Source organism: Vulpes vulpes, chromosome 5 (genome assembly GCF_048418805.1).
Source record: "Vulpes vulpes isolate BD-2025 chromosome 5, VulVul3, whole genome shotgun sequence".
In the NCBI taxonomy this organism is placed as follows: Eukaryota; Metazoa; Chordata; class Mammalia; order Carnivora; family Canidae; genus Vulpes; species Vulpes vulpes.
The window spans coordinates 114,731,170-114,750,234 of NC_132784.1; the positions used below are offsets into that span (position 1 = coordinate 114,731,170).

General features: G+C 45.2%; 1 protein-coding gene across 2 annotated transcripts; it reads right to left on the bottom strand.

The window, feature by feature from the left end:
• Positions 1-7,975: 7,975 nt before the first annotated feature.
• On the bottom strand, positions 7,976-11,561 carry LOC112910124 (T-cell surface glycoprotein CD1a-like). 2 transcript variants are annotated; one of them, XM_072759774.1, is made up of 6 exons: positions 11,375-11,561; positions 10,529-10,795; positions 9,570-9,848; positions 9,093-9,371; positions 8,670-8,760; positions 7,976-8,525 (listed from the first exon to the last, which is right to left on the bottom strand). In XM_072759774.1, exons 1-6 carry the CDS (start codon positions 11,433-11,435, stop codon positions 8,429-8,431), a joined length of 1,074 nt encoding a protein of 357 aa, XP_072615875.1. In that variant the 5' UTR covers positions 11,436-11,561; the 3' UTR covers positions 7,976-8,428. The 2 variants fall into 2 exon arrangements, with proteins under 2 accessions (XP_072615875.1, XP_072615876.1); XM_072759775.1 differs by lacking the exon at positions 9,570-9,848 and having other exon boundaries at positions 11,375-11,502.
• Positions 11,562-19,065: the final 7,504 nt, after the last annotated feature.

Below are 19,065 nucleotides of genomic sequence, written 5' to 3' on the forward strand. Positions count from 1 at the left end.
ATCCTTACAATTTTTATTTACATGTTAATTTTTTTATTTAGATAAATTCCTGAACTCTCGTCACTCCCAATATTTTAGTTATTTTTAATTTCCTCATATACAACCATATGATCTGTAAATAATAATAATTTTTATTTAATTTTTGTTTTCATGCCTCCTTATATCCCTTGCCTTGCTGGATTAAGGAGAGTTCGTAGTATTCTACAGAAAAGCAAAGATTCCAGCAGGTGGGCATCTTGTCCTTGATTTTCACTGGAATGATTTCAAACCTTCGGAATCAAATATGTGTCATACAGGCTATTTGCAGCCACGTGTCCCTGTATTCTGGGTTGTTCAGGTTTTATCAGAAGGGACATTTAAATACCTCAAATGCGTGGAGGTTCCTCAAAGAGTTAAAAATAGACCTGCCCTACGACCCTGCAATTGCACTGCTGGGAATTTACCCCAAAGATACAGATGCAATGAAATGCCGGGACACCTGGACCTGATGTTTCTAGCAGCAATGTCCACAATAGCCAAACTGTGGAAGGAGCCTCGGTGTCCATCGAAAGATGAATGGATAAAGAAGATGTGGTCTATGGATACAATGGAATATTACTCAGCCATTAGAAATGACAAATACCCACCATTTGCTTCAACGTGGATGGAACTGGAGGGTATTATGCTGAGTGAAAGAAGTCAATCGGAGAAGGACAAACATTATATGGTCTCATTCATTTGGGGAATATAAATAATAGTGAAAGGGAATAGAGGGGAAGGGAGAAGAAATGGGTAAGAAATATCAGAAAGGGAGACAGAACATGAAGACTCCTAATTCTGAGAAATGAACTAGGGGTGGTGGAAGGGGAGGAGGGCGGGGGGTGGGGGTGAATGGGTGGTGGGCACTGAGGGGGGCACTTGATGGGATGCGCACTGAGTGTTATTCTGTATGTTGGCAAATTGAACACCAATAAAAAATAAATTTATTATTTTTAAAAAAAGAAAAATAATAAATAAATAAATACCTCAAATGCTTTTTCTGTGATCCTGGAGATGATTATATGGTTTTATTTTCTTAATCTCCTCAAGTAAGTGATTCTATTGAGATTTTTAATGGTAAATAATCCTTGCATTCCTGGCAAATCCTACTTCATCTAGTGCTGGTTTCTGTTGGCAATTATTTTGAGTCTATAGACCTAATTTCCCTGTAAGTATGCAAAATGAGGTTAACAGATAGTTACTATTTTAATAATTGTTTTTTATTTCTGGAAAAAGCCTTGCTGGTTTGGGTACCATGAAGATTTTGGACAATTAGTTGGGATTGTTTTCTGTCCTTTTCTCTGCCTGGAATGAAGCATCTGGAGTATAATTACTTGCTACACCTGTAGTTTGTACCTAGCAAGAACCAGCAGGAACTTTGGTCTTTACTCCTATTCCTTAGTAAGCACAGTGCAGACATTCAGACTCTCCCTCTTCTAGGATTTTTTAAAATAAAATGTTATCTATAACAAATATGTTGATATAAATCATAAGTAACATGTTCTTATTCAATGTATGTCATTCCTATAATATGTCTGCTTTTCTCATGCTTATGACTCTTTCAACCAGTTCTGACAGAGGTTTTATATGTTGATTGATTTTCTCAAGAGGCCATGCTTTAGTGTTGCCAGTCACCTTTATAATTTTTTTTGTTTTACTTTTAGTGCTTTTAAATGAATTTTTTACCTTCTAAATTTTTACTGATTTTGCTCTTTTCCTAGCTTCCTAATTAAAATCTTAACTCCTATGCTTTTAGCCTTTCTTGTTTACAAATAAGTGCTTTTGAAGCAGTAAATTCCCCCGATACCTGTCACCTCGCAATCATTTTAAGCCAGGAAAAGAGAATATGTGCTCAGCAGTGTAAAAACAATGACCGTGAAAACCACTAAGGAGTGACCATTGTTTAAAAATCTGGAATATTTTAAATTGCACTAACGTAGGCACTGAGGGGGGCGCTTGATGGGATGAGCACTGGGTGTTATCCTATATGTTGGCAAATTGAACCCCAATAAAAATATTTTAAAAAATTACACAAACACAGAAACAGACAGGTGTGAGGCCAGATACACACCAGGCTCACAGTTCAGGTCTGAATCCTGTTATAAATGCTCAAGGCCTGAAGTTACAAGTCACCACAAAAAAATGGGACAAAGCATATGCAAATTATTTCTGAAACATAGAGACCATACCCATGTTCAAATTCACCAGTGAGTGTTCCTAGCCCTAAACTAAAGTCACACAGAAAGTGGATTTCACAGCAAGAAAGGCCAATTCTAACTGTCCTGATCCAAGCTAGGTCGGTTTATCCTTCTTGGTAATGAGGAAGCTTGCATTTGTGCACGGACGTGCCCAGCCCTCATCCGAGAGGAAACGTCCTTTCCCTTGTTTTTAACTGCAGATGCTCATCTTTGCTCCCAGGTTCACTCTTAATCTTTCTAGAAAGGAGAAATGCCTGAACGCTTACAGCTTACTGTGGACTTGGCCAACTAAACTTCCTCTCACGTGGGAAGAAGAGGATTTTTTTAAAGCTGACCACTAACAATTAAAATAGTTAGAAATTAAAGGATTCATAATGAAACTATTATAAATAGTACACATAATGATTCGTAAAAGTGAGCATGCAGTGATGAGCTAACTCTTCTCTCGTGTACAAAGCTGACTGTAGTCATCTGGTCACATGTCTAGATGGACTAAAAAAAAAAGAAGAAGAAGAAAGAAAGAAAAACAAAGCTTATACATGCCATTAAAAAGTTTGGAACGGGAGGAGGGCGGGTGTTGGAGGGGAATGGGTGACGGGCACTGAGGCGGACACTTGACGGGATGAGCACTGGGTGTTTTTCTGTATGTTGGTAAATTGAACACCAATAAAAATTAATTTAAAAAAAATAAAAATAGATTAAAAAAAAGTTTGGAACAAAATTGGGATCTAATGAATAAATTAGGAAAACATCAAATACTAACTTAACACACTTTTCCTGTTCAACACAACTTCACATTTTAAAATATCTCACCCTTTAACTTGATCAAATTACTTAGGGATGCAGAGTGGGGGCACAATGCCCAGCACCCACCGCATGTGCACAGCACGAGGGCCTGCCATCACTCCCTCACCTGCTCCCTGTCTGCCCGTGGATCTGACAAGACGGACTCTCCTTCCAACTGCCAGATCCAGAAAGTTTACATTTCAGCTTCTCCTTTCTCCCCTGTACAATCAATCACAAACTGGCCTCCCATTTGTACTATACTCTCGAACCTTCCATGAGGAGCTCCTCCCAGTGGACATTTCCTTCTCTTAAACATGAGCCCGCTGTGGCTGCAATAGAGACTCTGTTTAGGAAACCAAGAGGGGGACACCTGGGTAGCTCAGTGATTGAGCATCTGCCTTTGGCCCAGGGCATGATCCTGGGGTCCTGGGATCGAGTCCCACGTCGGGCTCCCTGCATGGAGCTTGCTTCTCCCTCTGCTTGTGTCTCTGCCTCTCTCTCTGTGTGACTCTCATAAATAAATAAATAAAATCTTTAAAATAAAAAAAAAAGGAAACCAAGAGGAACGCTTATAGGGAGAGGGGAAAGCTCTGTCTCCGCCCACGTGGGGGTTCATGAAGCCCACCAGAGGGAAGGAAAGATAAGGTTTTCAGAGACTTTGTAGAGCACGACTTGGCAAAGACAAAAGCTAGAACAGAGAAGCTACAAAGATTTCTAAAGTTTGCCTCTGGGTGATTAAATGTAGACATCAAAAAAGGAAAGAGCTTGGAGGAAGAGATTACTCATATCTTAAATACCTGGACACAGAGCTGCTTCTCATAGTGTTGGAACCACTCTCAGAGAATGTGCTTATCACACAAATAGGAAATGCTGAGTAAGTGATGAAAGAATGAGTGGATGGATGGATGGATGGATTGTGTCAGGAAGCAATCCATGGAAAATGTCTTACATCTTACCTTCCTGGTTAACTTCCTACCATGACACTTCCTGGTTTATTACATGCTGGAGCAGCTTGTCCCCTTGTCTCTAGGAAAACCCTGGAGTATAAATACTTGCCAGTCATGTAGCCCACAGCAGACCCAGCACCTCGTTCCTGACCTGTGGTCTGCTAGAAATCCATGAAAACACCCAGAACACGGACTGATCCAGATGTCACGGTTAACACACAAGATAAGGTAAGAGTGTCACAAGATGAGGACACACGAGGGAAAAAGAAAATGGGCAAGAAAAATAATGAATATTTTAAAGACTCGAGGGAAAGGAAGAGGAAAGTGAAGAAGAGCTTTGCAAGGAAGAGAGACGTTAGCCCGGCATCCCCGGAGGCCACACCCACGTCCACCAGAGGGGAGCTTCCAGTCACTAAGGATAGAAATCCACTTTGTTGGGCTGAAACCACACAGGGAAGGTATTGCCTGATGGAACTGGGGAGCCCAGGGTCGTGGGAGTTCCAGCACCTTCTGTGGGTCTGTGTGTCTGCCTTTGCTTTTCCGATGCTTTGGTTTCATTATTGCTGCTGTTTTCAGACTCACTGGAGGATGATGACACCTGAAAATTGTACGTGTGGACAGTGTGCAGCTTTCCAGCCGCCCAGGGAGGAAGGTGGGGGCCACCACGGGCCATGGGGGCCCTTGCTGGCTCTAACAGGTGCAGCAGAGCCTGTGACACCACATGAACGAAGGTCCTGAGAAAGTCTTCCAACGACTCCTCAGAGAGGCCGGCCTGAAGATCCTGGGAGCCTGGTGCACACATGGAGCATCCAGGGAGCCGCGTCTGAATGCTCACGTCCATACCTGCCCTGCCTCCCGTGAGGCATGCAGCATCTGGAAAATGCAGAATTGGTCCAGAAAACCTCCATTGAAGCAGATCATGAAAAATAATATTTTATATAGTATTCATCACATGTTTGAGCAGTTTAATTGACATTTCTCCTAAAAACATAGACTGAAATAACCACTGGAAGTTTGGTGTATATGTACGTGGTGATATCATGTCCACAACCAGGCCACCACCTCACTCCCAGAACTTTTCTTTTTTCTTTTCTTTTGTTTTTATTTCTTGTGGTGAGAACACTTGGGATCTACCTTCTTGGCAAATGTCATGTGTATAATTTCTCTGCCTTCTTGCAGGCAGGCTTTATCCTCAGGCTTGCTTCTCTGGTGCTGAGAAATGGATTGTACTTGTCTCAGGCTTCATACCCTGACCTTATCATCCAGGCCAAGAGAAGGCATTTTTTTCCTCTCTAATAACCATAGGAATCAGGATTCGTGTGTTCTGTGCCACCTGGAGCAGGTGCCTGGCCCTGAACTATCACTCTGAGTCAGGACAAGTGATACCTGTCCAGTGATTGGCCTGACCTGGAGGCTACCTGTCCATCCTCCAGCCTGTCTCAATGTCAAGGATGCTTTCTCCTGATGGCCTCAGGATGATCAGAGCCCAGGGATACCCATGAGGGTGGATCCAACCAACCAAAACCACATGGTGCCCATGCGAGGGGAGCAAGGTGGATTGAACTTAGGGAAACAGCCAAGCAGCCTGACCCAGGCAGGAATGTTGCAGAAGTCCTGTGATGTGTTCTCCCCCCTTCCCATATTTTCATCTTCGCCTCTTCTCCCACCTCAACGTTATTTTCCAGAAATGCCTACACATGTAGACATTTGAGACATTTGAGAACATGCACGTGTCCCTCTGGGAGTTCTCCTACCCTGGCCTCCTCTCTCAGCCCCTAAACAAATTAGAACTAAGTCTCTGTCTCCTAGTTCAATGCAAATAAGTCACTGACTAACAAACTGGTTTAGAAACAACAATGAAAACCATAATGAGATCAGGAAAAGCAAAAATTTCAAGCTCGGAAACAGGGAAGACCTTTTCCTTCCCGTGACTTGATACTCAGAATATCCCCACTGCCTGGTCAGGACTTGAGAATGGTTTGTTGAGTTAATTAATGAAACCTAAAGTAACTGAAGGCAGGCTGTGGATGTCTCCACTCGCACTGCCATGGAGTCACCAGTCACAAAGGGTCCGTCTTCATTATTCATGGACTCTGTGCTGATGGACCTACCTGCTGACCTTGATTTGTAGCCCCAGACATGCGCTCGGCGCCATTCACGGATACCTAGAGGGGCCTAACAGATGTCCCCCACCTCGGGTGATGCCAGGTGAGGCAGGACCAGACGCCCCTCTGCCTTCCCGTGCTAATTCCTACATTGTTAACACATGTCTTAGTCATGGCCCATTTGGTGCCACAGTTTCTGCATTGATGAGCTCTTTCTAGGTGATTTCACAGTTTAAAACCATTCTGAAGCCCAGAGCCGCAGGGCTAACGGGTGTTCCTAAGTGTAAGAAGTGGGGGATGTGCTCGCAGACACAAACCCTATAAGTGAGTAAGGCTCACTGAGGTCCCGATGCAGACTCATGGGTCATGAGGTCCAAGGTAATGAGTCACCAATGCCGTAAATCCATGAAAAGGAATAAACATTCACGACGACGATGTGGAGCCACTCCAGAAAGTGCTGAAGTATCATCTGGGATGCTATGGTGACCCCAAGGGAAAAGGGGGGAGAGGGGTTATGCTCATGGATCCATGAGACGGTGACTGTTTCTTGTTTGTTTGTTTTTCTAAAACCATCCTGGGCAGCACAGCTGTGGGGCTGCAAGCCTAAGACGCTGGTGGTCACAGTACCCAAGCCGAGAAACGTTAGACACTTCTGAGCTGGTATTTCAGTATATAGTTTACAAGTATATATGTTTTAAAGACGCTGTCTTTATTTGTTAAAAAGATTTTTTATTTATTTGAGTGACAGAGCACAAACAGGGGAAGGCGCAGAGGGAGAGGGACAATCGGACCTCCTGCTCAGCAGGAACCTGAATTATTATTATTATTATTCCATCCCAGGACCCTTGAGATTATCACCTGAGCCAAAGACAGCCGCTCAACTGCTCAACCTAGGTGTCCCCAAGAGGCTGTCTTCATACAGGCACACCTGAAACCAAGCTGCGTAGTCAGCAGGTGGCAGGTGCTGTGAGCAGAGGTCCCAGGACCCGAACCCCGCATTGCCCCAGGAGCACTGGCTCAGTGCGGCTGACTCCAGGTCCTCAGTGGCTGTGACACAGCGCCCCCGAATGCGAGAAGGCGCTGTGTGCACGCCCCTTGCTGAGTCCCCACTCATCCCTGACCACAGCACTCCTATTCTCTTTCCCGGAGCATCTCCTTTCCCTTCAGGACATACTTGCCCTGCTCCTTCTCAGGCATCATCATGTTTATGCACCTTCGAATCAACTGCTGATTTTGCTAAAATGCAAATTGTCATTCAGGAAGTCAGCTGACCTTTTATTTTTAAAATACCCCAGAGTGGTAGGTCTTCTGGTGCCTTGAGCCCAACAAACATTAAAAACCTGAATCCTGATTTTCCCCACTCACTTTTTCTCGGGATTCAGGTTTTTGATGTTTTTTGGGAAATATCAGAGAGGGAGGCCAAACATGAGAGACTCCTAACTCTGGGAAACGAACAAGGGGTGGTGGAAGGAGCGGAAGGTGGGGAGGATGGGGTGACTGGGTGACGGGCACCAAGGGGGACACTGGATGGGATGAGCACTGGGTGTTATGTTATATGTAGGCAAATCGAACTCCAATAAAAAAAATACATAAAATAAAATAAACAAATAAAATGGTTAAAAGAAAAAAGAAGAACCTGAATCCTACCATTCTACTTGATTCAGAATACTTGGAAAAACAATCCATCCAAAAGGTTTATGTAGTTAAATAATACAAATCTTAATAGAAAACTTGTTTCTGCATAGAGACCTGGAGGTGTCAACAGGAACAGGGAAAGTGTGAGTCCCCTGGCCAGGTGACAAGACTTCTAACAAGAAGAGGATCAAACCACCCCCCCAAAAAAAAAAAAAAGGATCAAACATCTCAGTTACTACAAACACGGTAGGAAGAAAAAGAATAAGAAAAATCTAAGAATTTAACATGAATTTAACGCAGGTTTTTATTACTGAGGACATTTTCCCTGTAGCTGAGGCTCCTTGCGAAGGATGCAAATATTAAAAAGACATGGACTTTGCTCTCAAGAATCCTAAGAATTAGAAGGGAAAAGGACCTGATGGGGGCAACAAGGGATGGGGGTCAGGAATAGAATTGTCAAAGTGAAGGAAAAGGAGCTGGCAATTGTCGCCAGGCAGAGACAGCCTCCAATTCTGACTCAGGGACGGCTCACTGGTGGAAAGGATGACTCACTGGAGGATATGATGTCTGTGACCCATGAGGTTGCTGGGGCATCAGGTTATGCTGAGTTAAATTTTGAAATTTAAGTTCCAGAACCAAGTCAGAACAACAAATCCCCCTGAATCACGCTGAGCTGACACTGAGAACCGGTCAATAGGGAGGACTAAGGAAGAGTTGGCCACAGGGAGTGGCCAGGACGTCAGTGCTGAGCTGGGTTTAGGTAAGTGCTGGAGCCTGGGCGGCTGAGATCCCGCTCCGAAGGGAAGTCCGTGCACTGAGGTCTCCAGTGGGCTTTCCTGGAGGAACAAGGAGGAGGCCCTCTGCAGCAGGTGGAGGGGAGGCTGCAGGGGGGAAGGGCACGGGCGGCAGGAGGGCTGAGGACACAGGGAAAGGTGGGGAGACACGTGGGAAAGAGCAGGAAGAGGGCTCCAGAGACTCACCAGCGCTTCCAGAGCCACCACGCCAGGCCTGCCAGGAGCACCAGGGGCACGATCACCACCAGGAAGACCAAGTTCACGGAGTGGGGCTGCTCTGTGGGGTTGGGCACAGAGGGTGTCATTTCCTGTCCACCCTGGGTTGAACTGCACCTCCCACAACCTCTCTGCCCCTGTCACCCTCTCCCTGACTGACCGCCCTTCCTCCTTTCACTTCTCCCATCCCTCCTCAGAGATGGACATTCCACCTAACCCTCCACATCCTCCCACATCTGCAGGACCCTCACCCTCAGCTCTTCCATTTCTTGGAATACAGATATTTTAATGTTGGGGACTAGAATGACTAGCAACCTAAATTTTTCATCAGGCTCCCCAACTCTACTGAAGGACCCCGTGCCCCTTTCCCAGCTGGACCCGACACTTCCTCACCCCAGTGGAGGACCATGTCCTGGCCTCCTAGACTGCTGTGTCTCACACGGCAGGACAGGCCAGCTGCCTCCTTGACTTTCACATCCAAGGACACTTGAAGGTACCACGTCCCATCGGTATTGGGCAAAATATCGCTATACAAGGTGCCCTGCTGCTCCTGCTCGCCCCGCATCCACGTCACCCACACAGGCTTGGGGTAGAAACCAGAGACATGGCACACCAGCAGCAGATGGCCAGGCCCAGGGCTGGGGCCAGCAGACAGCCAGGCCTCGGGCCGCACTGCAGAGACAGGACAGGGATTCACAGACTGAGGGGAGGTGCTCACATCACCTTAGACAGACACACCTTTCCGCCTCTTGAAGCCCATCACCATCACCCCTTCACCCTCTTGACTCTCTCTTACTCTGAATTTGAGGGCACAGTACAGATTTCTGAGCACAGGATGCAGAAAGCTTGGAGGGAGGGAGCAGGACTGACCTTGTCGCTGGAGATATGCTTTCCCTGCATCGAGAAGACCCAACAGGAACCGGGGGCAGGAGTCAAAGAGGAGCTTGTGGACTATTTCACTGAAAACATGGTATTCATTGAAAAGACTGCAGACCTTCTGAGCCCTACTTCCTCCCTCTGGAGATGGCCTCCATGATGTGTTCTGGAAACTCAGGAGATCAGATCCCTGATAAGCCAACTGCAGGAAGCCTGCTGATGCTTCTCCAAAGTGGGAATCACAGCCTAATACCAGCTGAATCTGAAAGGGATCTGGGGAAGAGAGATGTGGGTGATAAGACAGCAGGAGTGAAAGAGATGACATGAGACGAGTGGAAGCCATGGATGGTGGAAACAGAGGGAGAAGTTCAGGGGATTGAATGGAATGGAGCACAGTTTGGCTTGAGGCAAGCCTCAAAGGGGAAGTGGTGGTCGCTGGAAGCAGAGGAAGAGGTAAATGATAGAGGAAGGAGCAAATGTTGTAGGAGAGACATGAAGGATGTGGGCATAAAATAAGGAAGGGCTTGGCCGGAGAGCTGGGCTAGAAAAAAACGAGGGTGAAGGGAGCACAGGGGGTGACAGGGTCGCATAGACAGACATCGCTGCTGGGATAGGATGGGGAGAAAAGCACACAGATCAAGGAGTCAGTCACAGAGCAAGGACCAGAGCTGCCTGGTTGGAGGCCAGGGAAAGGGGTGGTCGTGGGAGAACTAGTGGGACAGGAGAGCCCAGCCTGTGGCCAATGAGAGGAGCGGGACGGAGCAGAAGATGGGAAGCTTTTCAACAATCGGGGTCTGGCTCCACCCTCTGCCCAGATGAGTGTGAACCTTTATATGGCAGAGAAACATGAGGTTCAGAGTCCGGTGGAGCTCATTTCCTAGAGGAAGAAGGAACTCAAGGAGACACACACGCACCTGCCACCTGCCACCCAAGCCCGAGGGAACAGAACTCACATTCAAGTTGCCAGTCACGGATGTGGTTATGAAATGTGGAAGAGGATCGGATGGTGCATGTGTAGAATAAGTTCTGCACTTCCAGGAGCTCCTCGTTGCTGAAGTTGCCCTTGGACCAAGGCTGCAGGTAACGGAAAGCTCCTGTCTTGTTGTTCCAGCCGTGAGTCTGCAGCTCATCCAGCCAAGCTGAGCCTTGATTCTGCGTCAAGGAACTGCTGTAAAAGGATGTGGTCAGGATGATCCGGAAGGAGATCGGCTCCTGGGAATCTGTGGGGAAGGACATAAGCTTTGGGAGTGCAAGGCCTGGAGAAGGAAAGGGAGTGGAGACTAAGGTGCCAGGGACGGGACCCAAAATCTGCAGGACAGAGAAACCATAGTCGACTCAGGAGACACGTGCTGCCCCTGAGCCCGAGCCTCGCACCCATCCTTCAGGAGAGCACAGGGCCGTGGGGCCGGGGATACTTGGGAAGGACTCAGCTGACTCTCCCCCTGCCCAGGTCTGTGCCGGGAACCCACACCACCCGTGCACACACACAGAGACAATTGCACACACACAACCACAGAGAATACACATGCGCACCCACATATGCGCATCTACACACAGAGACACCCAGACACTTACCCACACATGTGCAAGGACACCAGACAGGCACCGGTACACACTTAAATATACACGTACTGCAATGCACACAAGCACATGTACACACATAACAGACACACAGACTTACAGACACACAGAATGAGGGAAATACACAGAGACACACAGGAACACGTAGACTCAAAAGCACACACACACACACACACACACACACATGTGCGCCCACTGGGCAGGACCCAAGCTCTCACCATCTTCGCTGTCACCCCCCGGGAGGAGAACTGCCAACAGCACAAGTTGCAGGAACAGCATTGTGTTTGCAGAAGTTCTTTCTCTTGCAAAGTCGCTCTTTGACTTCTGTCCTCACACACCAACCCCCTCCCAGCCTCTCTCCTCTGACTTCCTCTCCAACACAACCCTTCCCTGAGTCTCTGCCACAATGCAAATGTGCTCCTCCCTCAACCTCTGGTACCTACTCAGTCTCACTTCCCCTCCTGCTCTGCCTCCCCTCTGGCCTCCAGCTTCTCCCTGTCACCAGTATCCATCCTACCCCCGCCCCTGATTCAGATGCTACAGAACAAGTCCTGTGTAGCCTGGAAAAGTGGCCCCACCTCTCAGCCCTTTCTTCTCACCCAGACAATAACCCAGGAAAACACCCGGCTCCCAGCACCAGCCCTGGACCTGCTGTCCTTCTGTCCCTCCTACCCTGTGACGCCCCCCCCAAGGTATTTCCTTCCCTGTCCCACCCCCACCCCAGCTCCTTCACATCCCTGACTTCTCACTGCTTGTGCCAAAAAACCAACGAAAGAACTCAATTCAGAGACCCACCTGGTTTTATTAAGTGATTCAAGAACTGGGCAGCCTCCCACCTGGCAGGTAAGGGGAGCTCTGAGCTGTGGTGCAAATGGAGGGTTTTCATAGGAAGGAAGTTGGTGAAAGAAGAGAAAGGAGGGATCCCTGGGTGGCACAGCGGTTTGGCGCCTGCCTTTGGCCCAGGGCGCGATCCTGGAGACCCGGGATCGAATCCCACGTCGGGCTCCCGGTGCATGGAGCCTGCTTCTTCCTCTGCCTTTGTCTCTGGTATGTCTCTGCCTGTGTCTCTGACTCTGTCTCTCCTTCTATCTCTCAAGAATAAATAAATAAAATCTTTAAAAAAAAAAAAAAGAAGACAAAGGAGTGTTTCAGGGAAGGTCCCTTACCCTTAACGGGGAGAACAGGGGGTCTAACCATGCAGATGACCTCCCCTCCGTGGGGATGGAGACAGCCCATGTGGCAGAGAACCTCCCTGGGCCAAACCAGAGACTCCCTCACTGATGGTGAAGACTTCCCTTTCTGGGGGAGATGGGAACTGCAGCTGGTTAGAGACTCAGCCAGATCTGGGGACTTGGACCAAGGTGCCATTAGGGCCCAAGGGTTTCTTTTCCACAGATGCTCTATTTGCTTGTCCAGATTCCCCATGATTGTAGCAGCCTCAGCAACCCCCAGTCCTCCATTATTCTTCAGGAGGAACCAACAGGCATCACAGAGACCACAGGACATGGAATCATCTGAAGAGTTCCCCCTCCATCTGACTGGCATTAATACATATTCACTCACCACCAGACACTTAGCACCTGCTTGGACCCAAGCGCTGTGCTGCCTTCGTGAAGATACAGTGTGCGCAGGGCAGGCTGTATTCAAGGAGTTTTTAGGGAAGAAAAACACATAGACCAGGAAGTATAAATTTGGGGGCGCTGAATGCCTTTTCCCTTGTTCATTTCATCTATTTTAAGATTCAAGATGGCTTACATACTGTGTTAGATTAGTTTCAGGTGTGCAGTACAGGGGTTCAGCAATTCTATGTATTATCCAAGCTCATCAGTGTGGGTGCAACCCTGCTCCCCTTCACTATTCCCCATCCCCACTCCCCTGCCCTCAGAGAACCAGAAGTGTGTTCTCTATAGATAGCAGTCTGTTTTTAACTTTGTCATTTATTTCTGTTACTTTTCTTTGTTTCTTCAATTCCTCATATGAAGGGGGCCACTGGGTGGCTCAGCGGTTGAGCGTCTGTCTTTGGCCCAGGTCGTGACCCCGAGGTCCGGGATCAAATCCCATGTCGGGTTCCCTGCATAGAGCCTGCTTCTCCCTCACCCTGTGTCTCTGCCCCTCGATCTGTGTCGCTCATGAAAAAATAAATAAAATCTTTTTTTTTAATTCCAGGTATGAAGATATCATATGGCGCTCATCTTTCTCTGATTATTTCACTCACCATCATACTCTCTAGCTCCATCCATGTTGGTGCAAATGGCAAGACTTCAGTCATTTTTATGGCTGAGTAATATCCCACTGAGCGTGGATACCACACCTTTTTCATTTTTCCGTGTTCATCTATCTAGGGACACTTGGGCTGGTTCCATACATTGACTACCGTAAATAATGCTGGAGTAACATTGAGGTGCATGTTTCTTTTCATTTACTGCCGTTACATTGTTTGGGTAACTAGTCAATAGTAGAATGACTGCATCAGATGATAATTCTGTTTTTAATTTTTTAAATTTTATTCGTTTATTCATGAGAGACACAGGCAGAGGGAGAAGCAGGCTCCATGCTGGGAGCCCGACGTGGAACTCGATCCCGGGTCTCCAGGATCACACCCTGGGCTGAAGGTGGTGCTAAACCGCTGAGCCACCCGGGCTGCCCTGTTTTTAATTTTTTGAGGACCCGCCACACTGTTTTCCACCATGGCTGCACCAGTCTACGTTCCCACCAACAGTGCACAAGAATTCCCTTTGCTCCACTCCCTCTACAACACTTGTTTCTTGTGTACTTTTGAATCAGCCAATGTGACAGGTGTGGGGTGATATCTCATTGTGGTTTTGATTTGCATTTCCCTGGTGATGAGTGATGTTGAGCCTTTTTTCCTGTGTCTGTGTCTGTTGGCCATATGGGTGTCTTCTTTAGGGAAATGTTTACTCATGTCTTCTACACATTTTTTTTTCTTGTATTTGTTCTTGTGGTGTTGAGTTGTACAAGTTCTTTGTATATTTTGGATAGTAGCCCTTTATTGAATATGTAATTAGGAAATACCTACTGACATTCGGTGATCGCTCTTTAGCTTTATTGATTCTTCTTTCTGTACAAAAGAATTTTATTTTGATGTATTCCCAATAGTTCATTTTTGCTTTTGTTTCTTTCACCTCTGGAGACGTATCTGGAAAAATGATGCTGTGGCTAATGTCTGAGACCTTAATATCTGTGCTCTCTTCTAGGATTTTATGGCTTTAGGTATCACATTTAGGTCCTTAATCCACTTTGATTTTATTTTTCTGTCTGGTATAAAAAAGTCATCCAGGGATCCCTGGGTGGCGCAGCGGTTTGGCGCCTGCCTTTGGCCCAGGGCGCGATCCTGGAGACCTGGGATCGAATCCCACATCGGGCTCCCGGTGCATGGAGCCTGCTTCTCCCTCCGCCTGTGTCTCTGCCTCTCTCTCTCTCTCTGTGACTATCATAAATAAATAAATAAATAAATAAATAAATAAATAAATAAATAAATAAAATTTTAAAAAGTCATCCAGTTTCCTTATTTTGCATTTAATATCCAGTTTTCCCAACATCATTTGTTGAAGAGACTTTCTATTTCCCATTGTATATTCTTGCCTCCTTTGTCAAAGTTTAATTGACCATAAAATCATGGGTTTGTTTATGGGCTCTCTCCTCTGTTCCATGGATATATGCGTCTACTTTTATGCCAGTACTATAATATTTGATTACTGCAGCTTTGTTTTATAACTTGAAATCTGGAATTATGACACCTTCAACTTTGTTTTTCTTTTTAGATTGCTTTACCATTCAGAGTTTTTGTGTTTCCATACAAAGTTTAAGGTTGTTTGCTCGAGCTGTGTGAAAAATGCTATTGATATTTTCAAGAGATTACAAAAATCTGTAAATTCCTTTGGGGAGTATGAATATGTCAGCAATATTTGTTCTTCTAATCCATGAACATGGAATGTCTTTCCATTTCTTTGTGGCCCTTTCAATGTTTTCATCAATGTTTTATAGTTTTCAGAATCCAAATCTTTCAATTCTTTGTATAACTGTATTGCTAGGTATTGCATTATTTTTGGTGCAATTGAAATGGGTGTATTTTCTTAATTTCTCTTTATGCTGCTTCACTCTTAGTGCATAGAAATATCAGAATGTGTAGTCTGCTGTTTTAGGATGGAATGGTCTGAAATATCATTTATCTATCTGGCTCAATGTATCACTCAAGGTGATTGTTTCTTTGTTAATTTTCTGCTTGGATGATCTGTTTACCAATGCAAGTGGGGTATTAAAGTCCTCTACTATTATTGCATTACTATGGATTACCTCCTTCGTGTTTGTTACCAGTTTTTGAGCGCTCCCATGTTAGGCACATAAATATTTACCTTTATTGTATCTTCTTGTTGGACTGTTCCCTTTATTATTATATAGAGTCCTTCTTTGCCTCATGTTAGTCTTTCTGGTAATGTCCATCGTGTAGGATAGAAGCATTGCTATCTTGGCTTTCAGTTCAAAGCCATTTGCTTGATAAATGTTTCTCCACCCCTTCAGTTTGAATCTCATGTGCCTTTAGGTCTGAAATGAGTCTCTTGTAGGCAGAATATGGATGGATCTTGCTTTTTTATTCATCCCATCACCCTATGTCTTTTGATTGAAGCATTTAATACATTTACATTCAATGCAATTATTGATTGGTATGTACTTATTGTCCCCTTGTTACTTGTTCTATGACTCTATTTGTAGTTGTTCTATGTTCTTTTCTCTTTTTTTGCTCTTTTCTCCAATGGTTAGTTTGCTTCTTCAGTGATATATGTGGATTATTTCTCTTGAATTTTTACATACATATTACTAATTTTCAATTTCTAGTTATTAATCAGTTTATATAGAACAGCTTTTGCATATAGCAGTCAATATCAAGTTAAGGTCACTTTACGCACCTTTTACTCCTTTCCTGACCCTCACTTATGTTTTAGGTATATTTTGTCATAGTTTACAACCTTTTATTTTGTGAGTCCCTTAACTGACGTTTACAAATATCCTTATTTTTATTGCTTTTATGATTCCTTTCCTTTTGATCTTTGCTTTCCACTCAGAGTCCCCTTTAACATTTCTTGCAGTGTTGGGTTAGTGGTCATGAATTCCTTTAACACTTAAGTGTCTGAGAAACTCTTTATCCCTCCTTCTATTCTGAATGCCAGTCTTGGTGGCTAGAGTAATCTTGGCTGAAGTTTTTCCTTTCAGTACTTTGAATATATCATGCCATTTTTTTCTAGCCTGCAAAGTTTCTGCTGAAAAATCAGCTTCATGGGTTTCCTTTCTATGTCTTCTTTTCTTTTGTTGGTTTTAAAATTCTCCTTTATCACTACTTTTTGCCATTTTAATTAATATGTATTATGGTGTGGACTCCTTGGGTTGATTTTTTGTTTTAATTGGGGCCTCTCTGTGCCTCCTGATTCTGGATTTCTGCTTCCTTCACCAGAATGGGGAAGTTTTCAGCTATTTATTCCTTCGAATAATTTTACCCCCTTTTCTATCTCTTCTGTGATCTATAATGCAAATGTTTTTATGCTTGATGGTGTCATTGACTTCCTAAGTGTGTTTTCATTTTGTATTTTTTCCCTCTCTCTCCTATTCAACTTAACTGCTTACTATTACCCTGTCTTCCAGGTCACTGATCTTCTGCTTCCTCAATTCTATTAACCATTCCGTCAGTATCAGTATTTTTACACTGAAATTTTTCAATTTCATTTATTGACTTATCCATCACTGATTGGTTCTCTTTATCTTTTCTTTTTTTTTTTTTTTTTAATTAACTTTTATTGGTGTTCAATTTACTTTATCTTTTCTATCTCTTTGTTGAGGATATCACTGAAGTTCTCTACTCTTTTTCTCAAGTCTAGTGAGTATCCTTATGACCATTACTTTAAATTCTTTGGCATGCTACTTACCTCCTTTTCACTTAGTCCTATTGCTGTGATCTGTCATGTTCTTTCACTTGAGATGTATTACTCTGTCTCTTCATTTCATCTAAGTCTCTGCCTCTGTTTCTGTATATTAGGAATATTAGGTACATCTCCTGTTCTTGAAAGAAGTGGTCTTAAAAGAAGAGGTTCTGTGTCCTCTGCAGTGCAGTGTCCTCTGTTACCAGAGCCTGGCATTTCAGAGGTGCCTCCTAATGTGTTGCATGTGCCTTCATGTGATAGTTGAGCCACTTTTCTTCTGATGGAGGCATCTTCAATGCCTGTTGTGGGCAAGAGTTGGTCCCTATGTTGTTGGTTGGCCATTGTGAGGCCTCATTGCCTTTAAATTGTGTCATACCAAGAATTTGTCAGAGATAATCTAGCGCAAAACTGTAGGGTACATTCCCTATGTTGTCCTCTGAGAAACTTTCATTGGTGGGAGGGCCCTTCATCACATGATGTCGGCCTCCAACTCATTTCTGGGGCCTCAGTCACAATGTTCTGTGTAGTTTCTTTTCCCTCTCACAGGACAAGACTCACCTTGGAGTGGTGTGGCCCATGTCAGGACTGCTTGCACATTGCCAGGCTTATGGCACCACTTTGAATACACTTTTGCCAAGAGTGTAATGGAGAAGACAGATCTGCCAAAGAACACAGGGATTGGAGGCACGGTGTCAGGAAGTGTTGTTGGAGGGGTCTGCCGCCAATGAGATGCTGGCAAGCTGGGTCGGAGGGAATGGATCCACAGAGAGCACTGGGGAAGGATGAATGGTGTTAACAAGGTTTACACAAGCCTGCTGTGGAAAGGCACCCGGAGCATTAACCCGACTGGAATGAGTGTGCCTGCAGGGGAATGTGAGTGCGTGGTGTGCTGACAGCAAGGGAGTTAGTGAGTGTTGGCTCAATGCAGTCAGACGGTCCACACGTATGAGGGTGAAAAATACCTTTTTCTCCTCTTTCCCACTCTGTCTCTCTGAGGTTTCCATTTCCAATGTAAGGAAATCTTGCCAGCAGCAGCTCATCTAGGGCAAATCTGTACACATTACAGACTCAGTTAGGATCATTTAGGGACCTTGGCTGACTCAGCCACCTTACCTTCTTCAGCTCTCATCCCTTTATTCCTTTGTTCCTGTGGGTGCAGTAACCACCTTGATCTATAGGCTAAATACATTCCTACGTGTCTGAGTGGTGAGTCTTCCCCCTCACTTTCCAAACTGGAAAGTTGGTTTGGCCAACTGATGTTCAGCTCTCCCTGTTGCAAGGGACCGGAACCCCACCAGGAATTGCCATTGCCGTTTGCCGTGACGTTCTTCTTGGGAGGACTCCGCAGTAGAGTCAGTCACCCTGTATATGTTCAGATTCTTTTTGAGATCAGTGGGATGCCTTGACACATTGCAACAAGGAGTCAGAGCTCCTTCCCTCTGGCAGGACGGCCCTTTGGAAATAGGCGGTTCCTCTTTCCAACTATGGCAAAACGCCCTCTATTCCTGCAGACTCACCCTTAGGCTGTATTCTTAAAAATCCAGAACAAATTTGACCTCTAAGGCCTGCAGATACAACATATCATCTTTTTATGTAATGATTCCTGGCCTTAGTACAAACTCTCAGATCAAGAGGAAAGGCTCTTCATGGAACTTTTTCTTATGTACTATTTTCCAGCTTGACACTTTTGCTAGAACTCCTCCAAATGATTGGAGGCCTCATATGTGCAAACCTTCATGGCATGATCCCAAAAACCTAGCCTCCACAAAAACTGTAGAACGTATCTTGCTCAATTCTATGGCCCATCTGACCTTGCGGACATTCTAGACAACCCCTCCTTCATTCCATCACATTGTCTTACCACTGCCTCTGAATACCCAGAGGCTCTCCTGGACCCTACTAATGTCCTAGGAGTCCCTGCCATTGTCACCACCATGCCACCTCCTTGCCAAAGTGCCTTCTCCCTGTACAACATTCAA

Excerpts from the sequence above, each read along its gene's own strand:
- LOC112910124 (XM_072759774.1), bottom strand. The coding sequence starts at position 11,435 with ATGCTGTTCCTGCAACTTGTGCTGTTGGCAGTTCTCCTCCCGGGGGGT. Across the intron at positions 9,849-10,528 it reads CCGTGACTGGCAACTTGAAT|ATCCCTTTCAGATTCAGCTG; the intron begins GTGAGTTCTGTT and ends TCTCTTCCCCAG. Across the intron at positions 9,372-9,569 it reads AGCATATCTCCAGCGACAAG|TGCGGCCCGAGGCCTGGCTG; the intron begins GTCAGTCCTGCT and ends CTGTCTCTGCAG.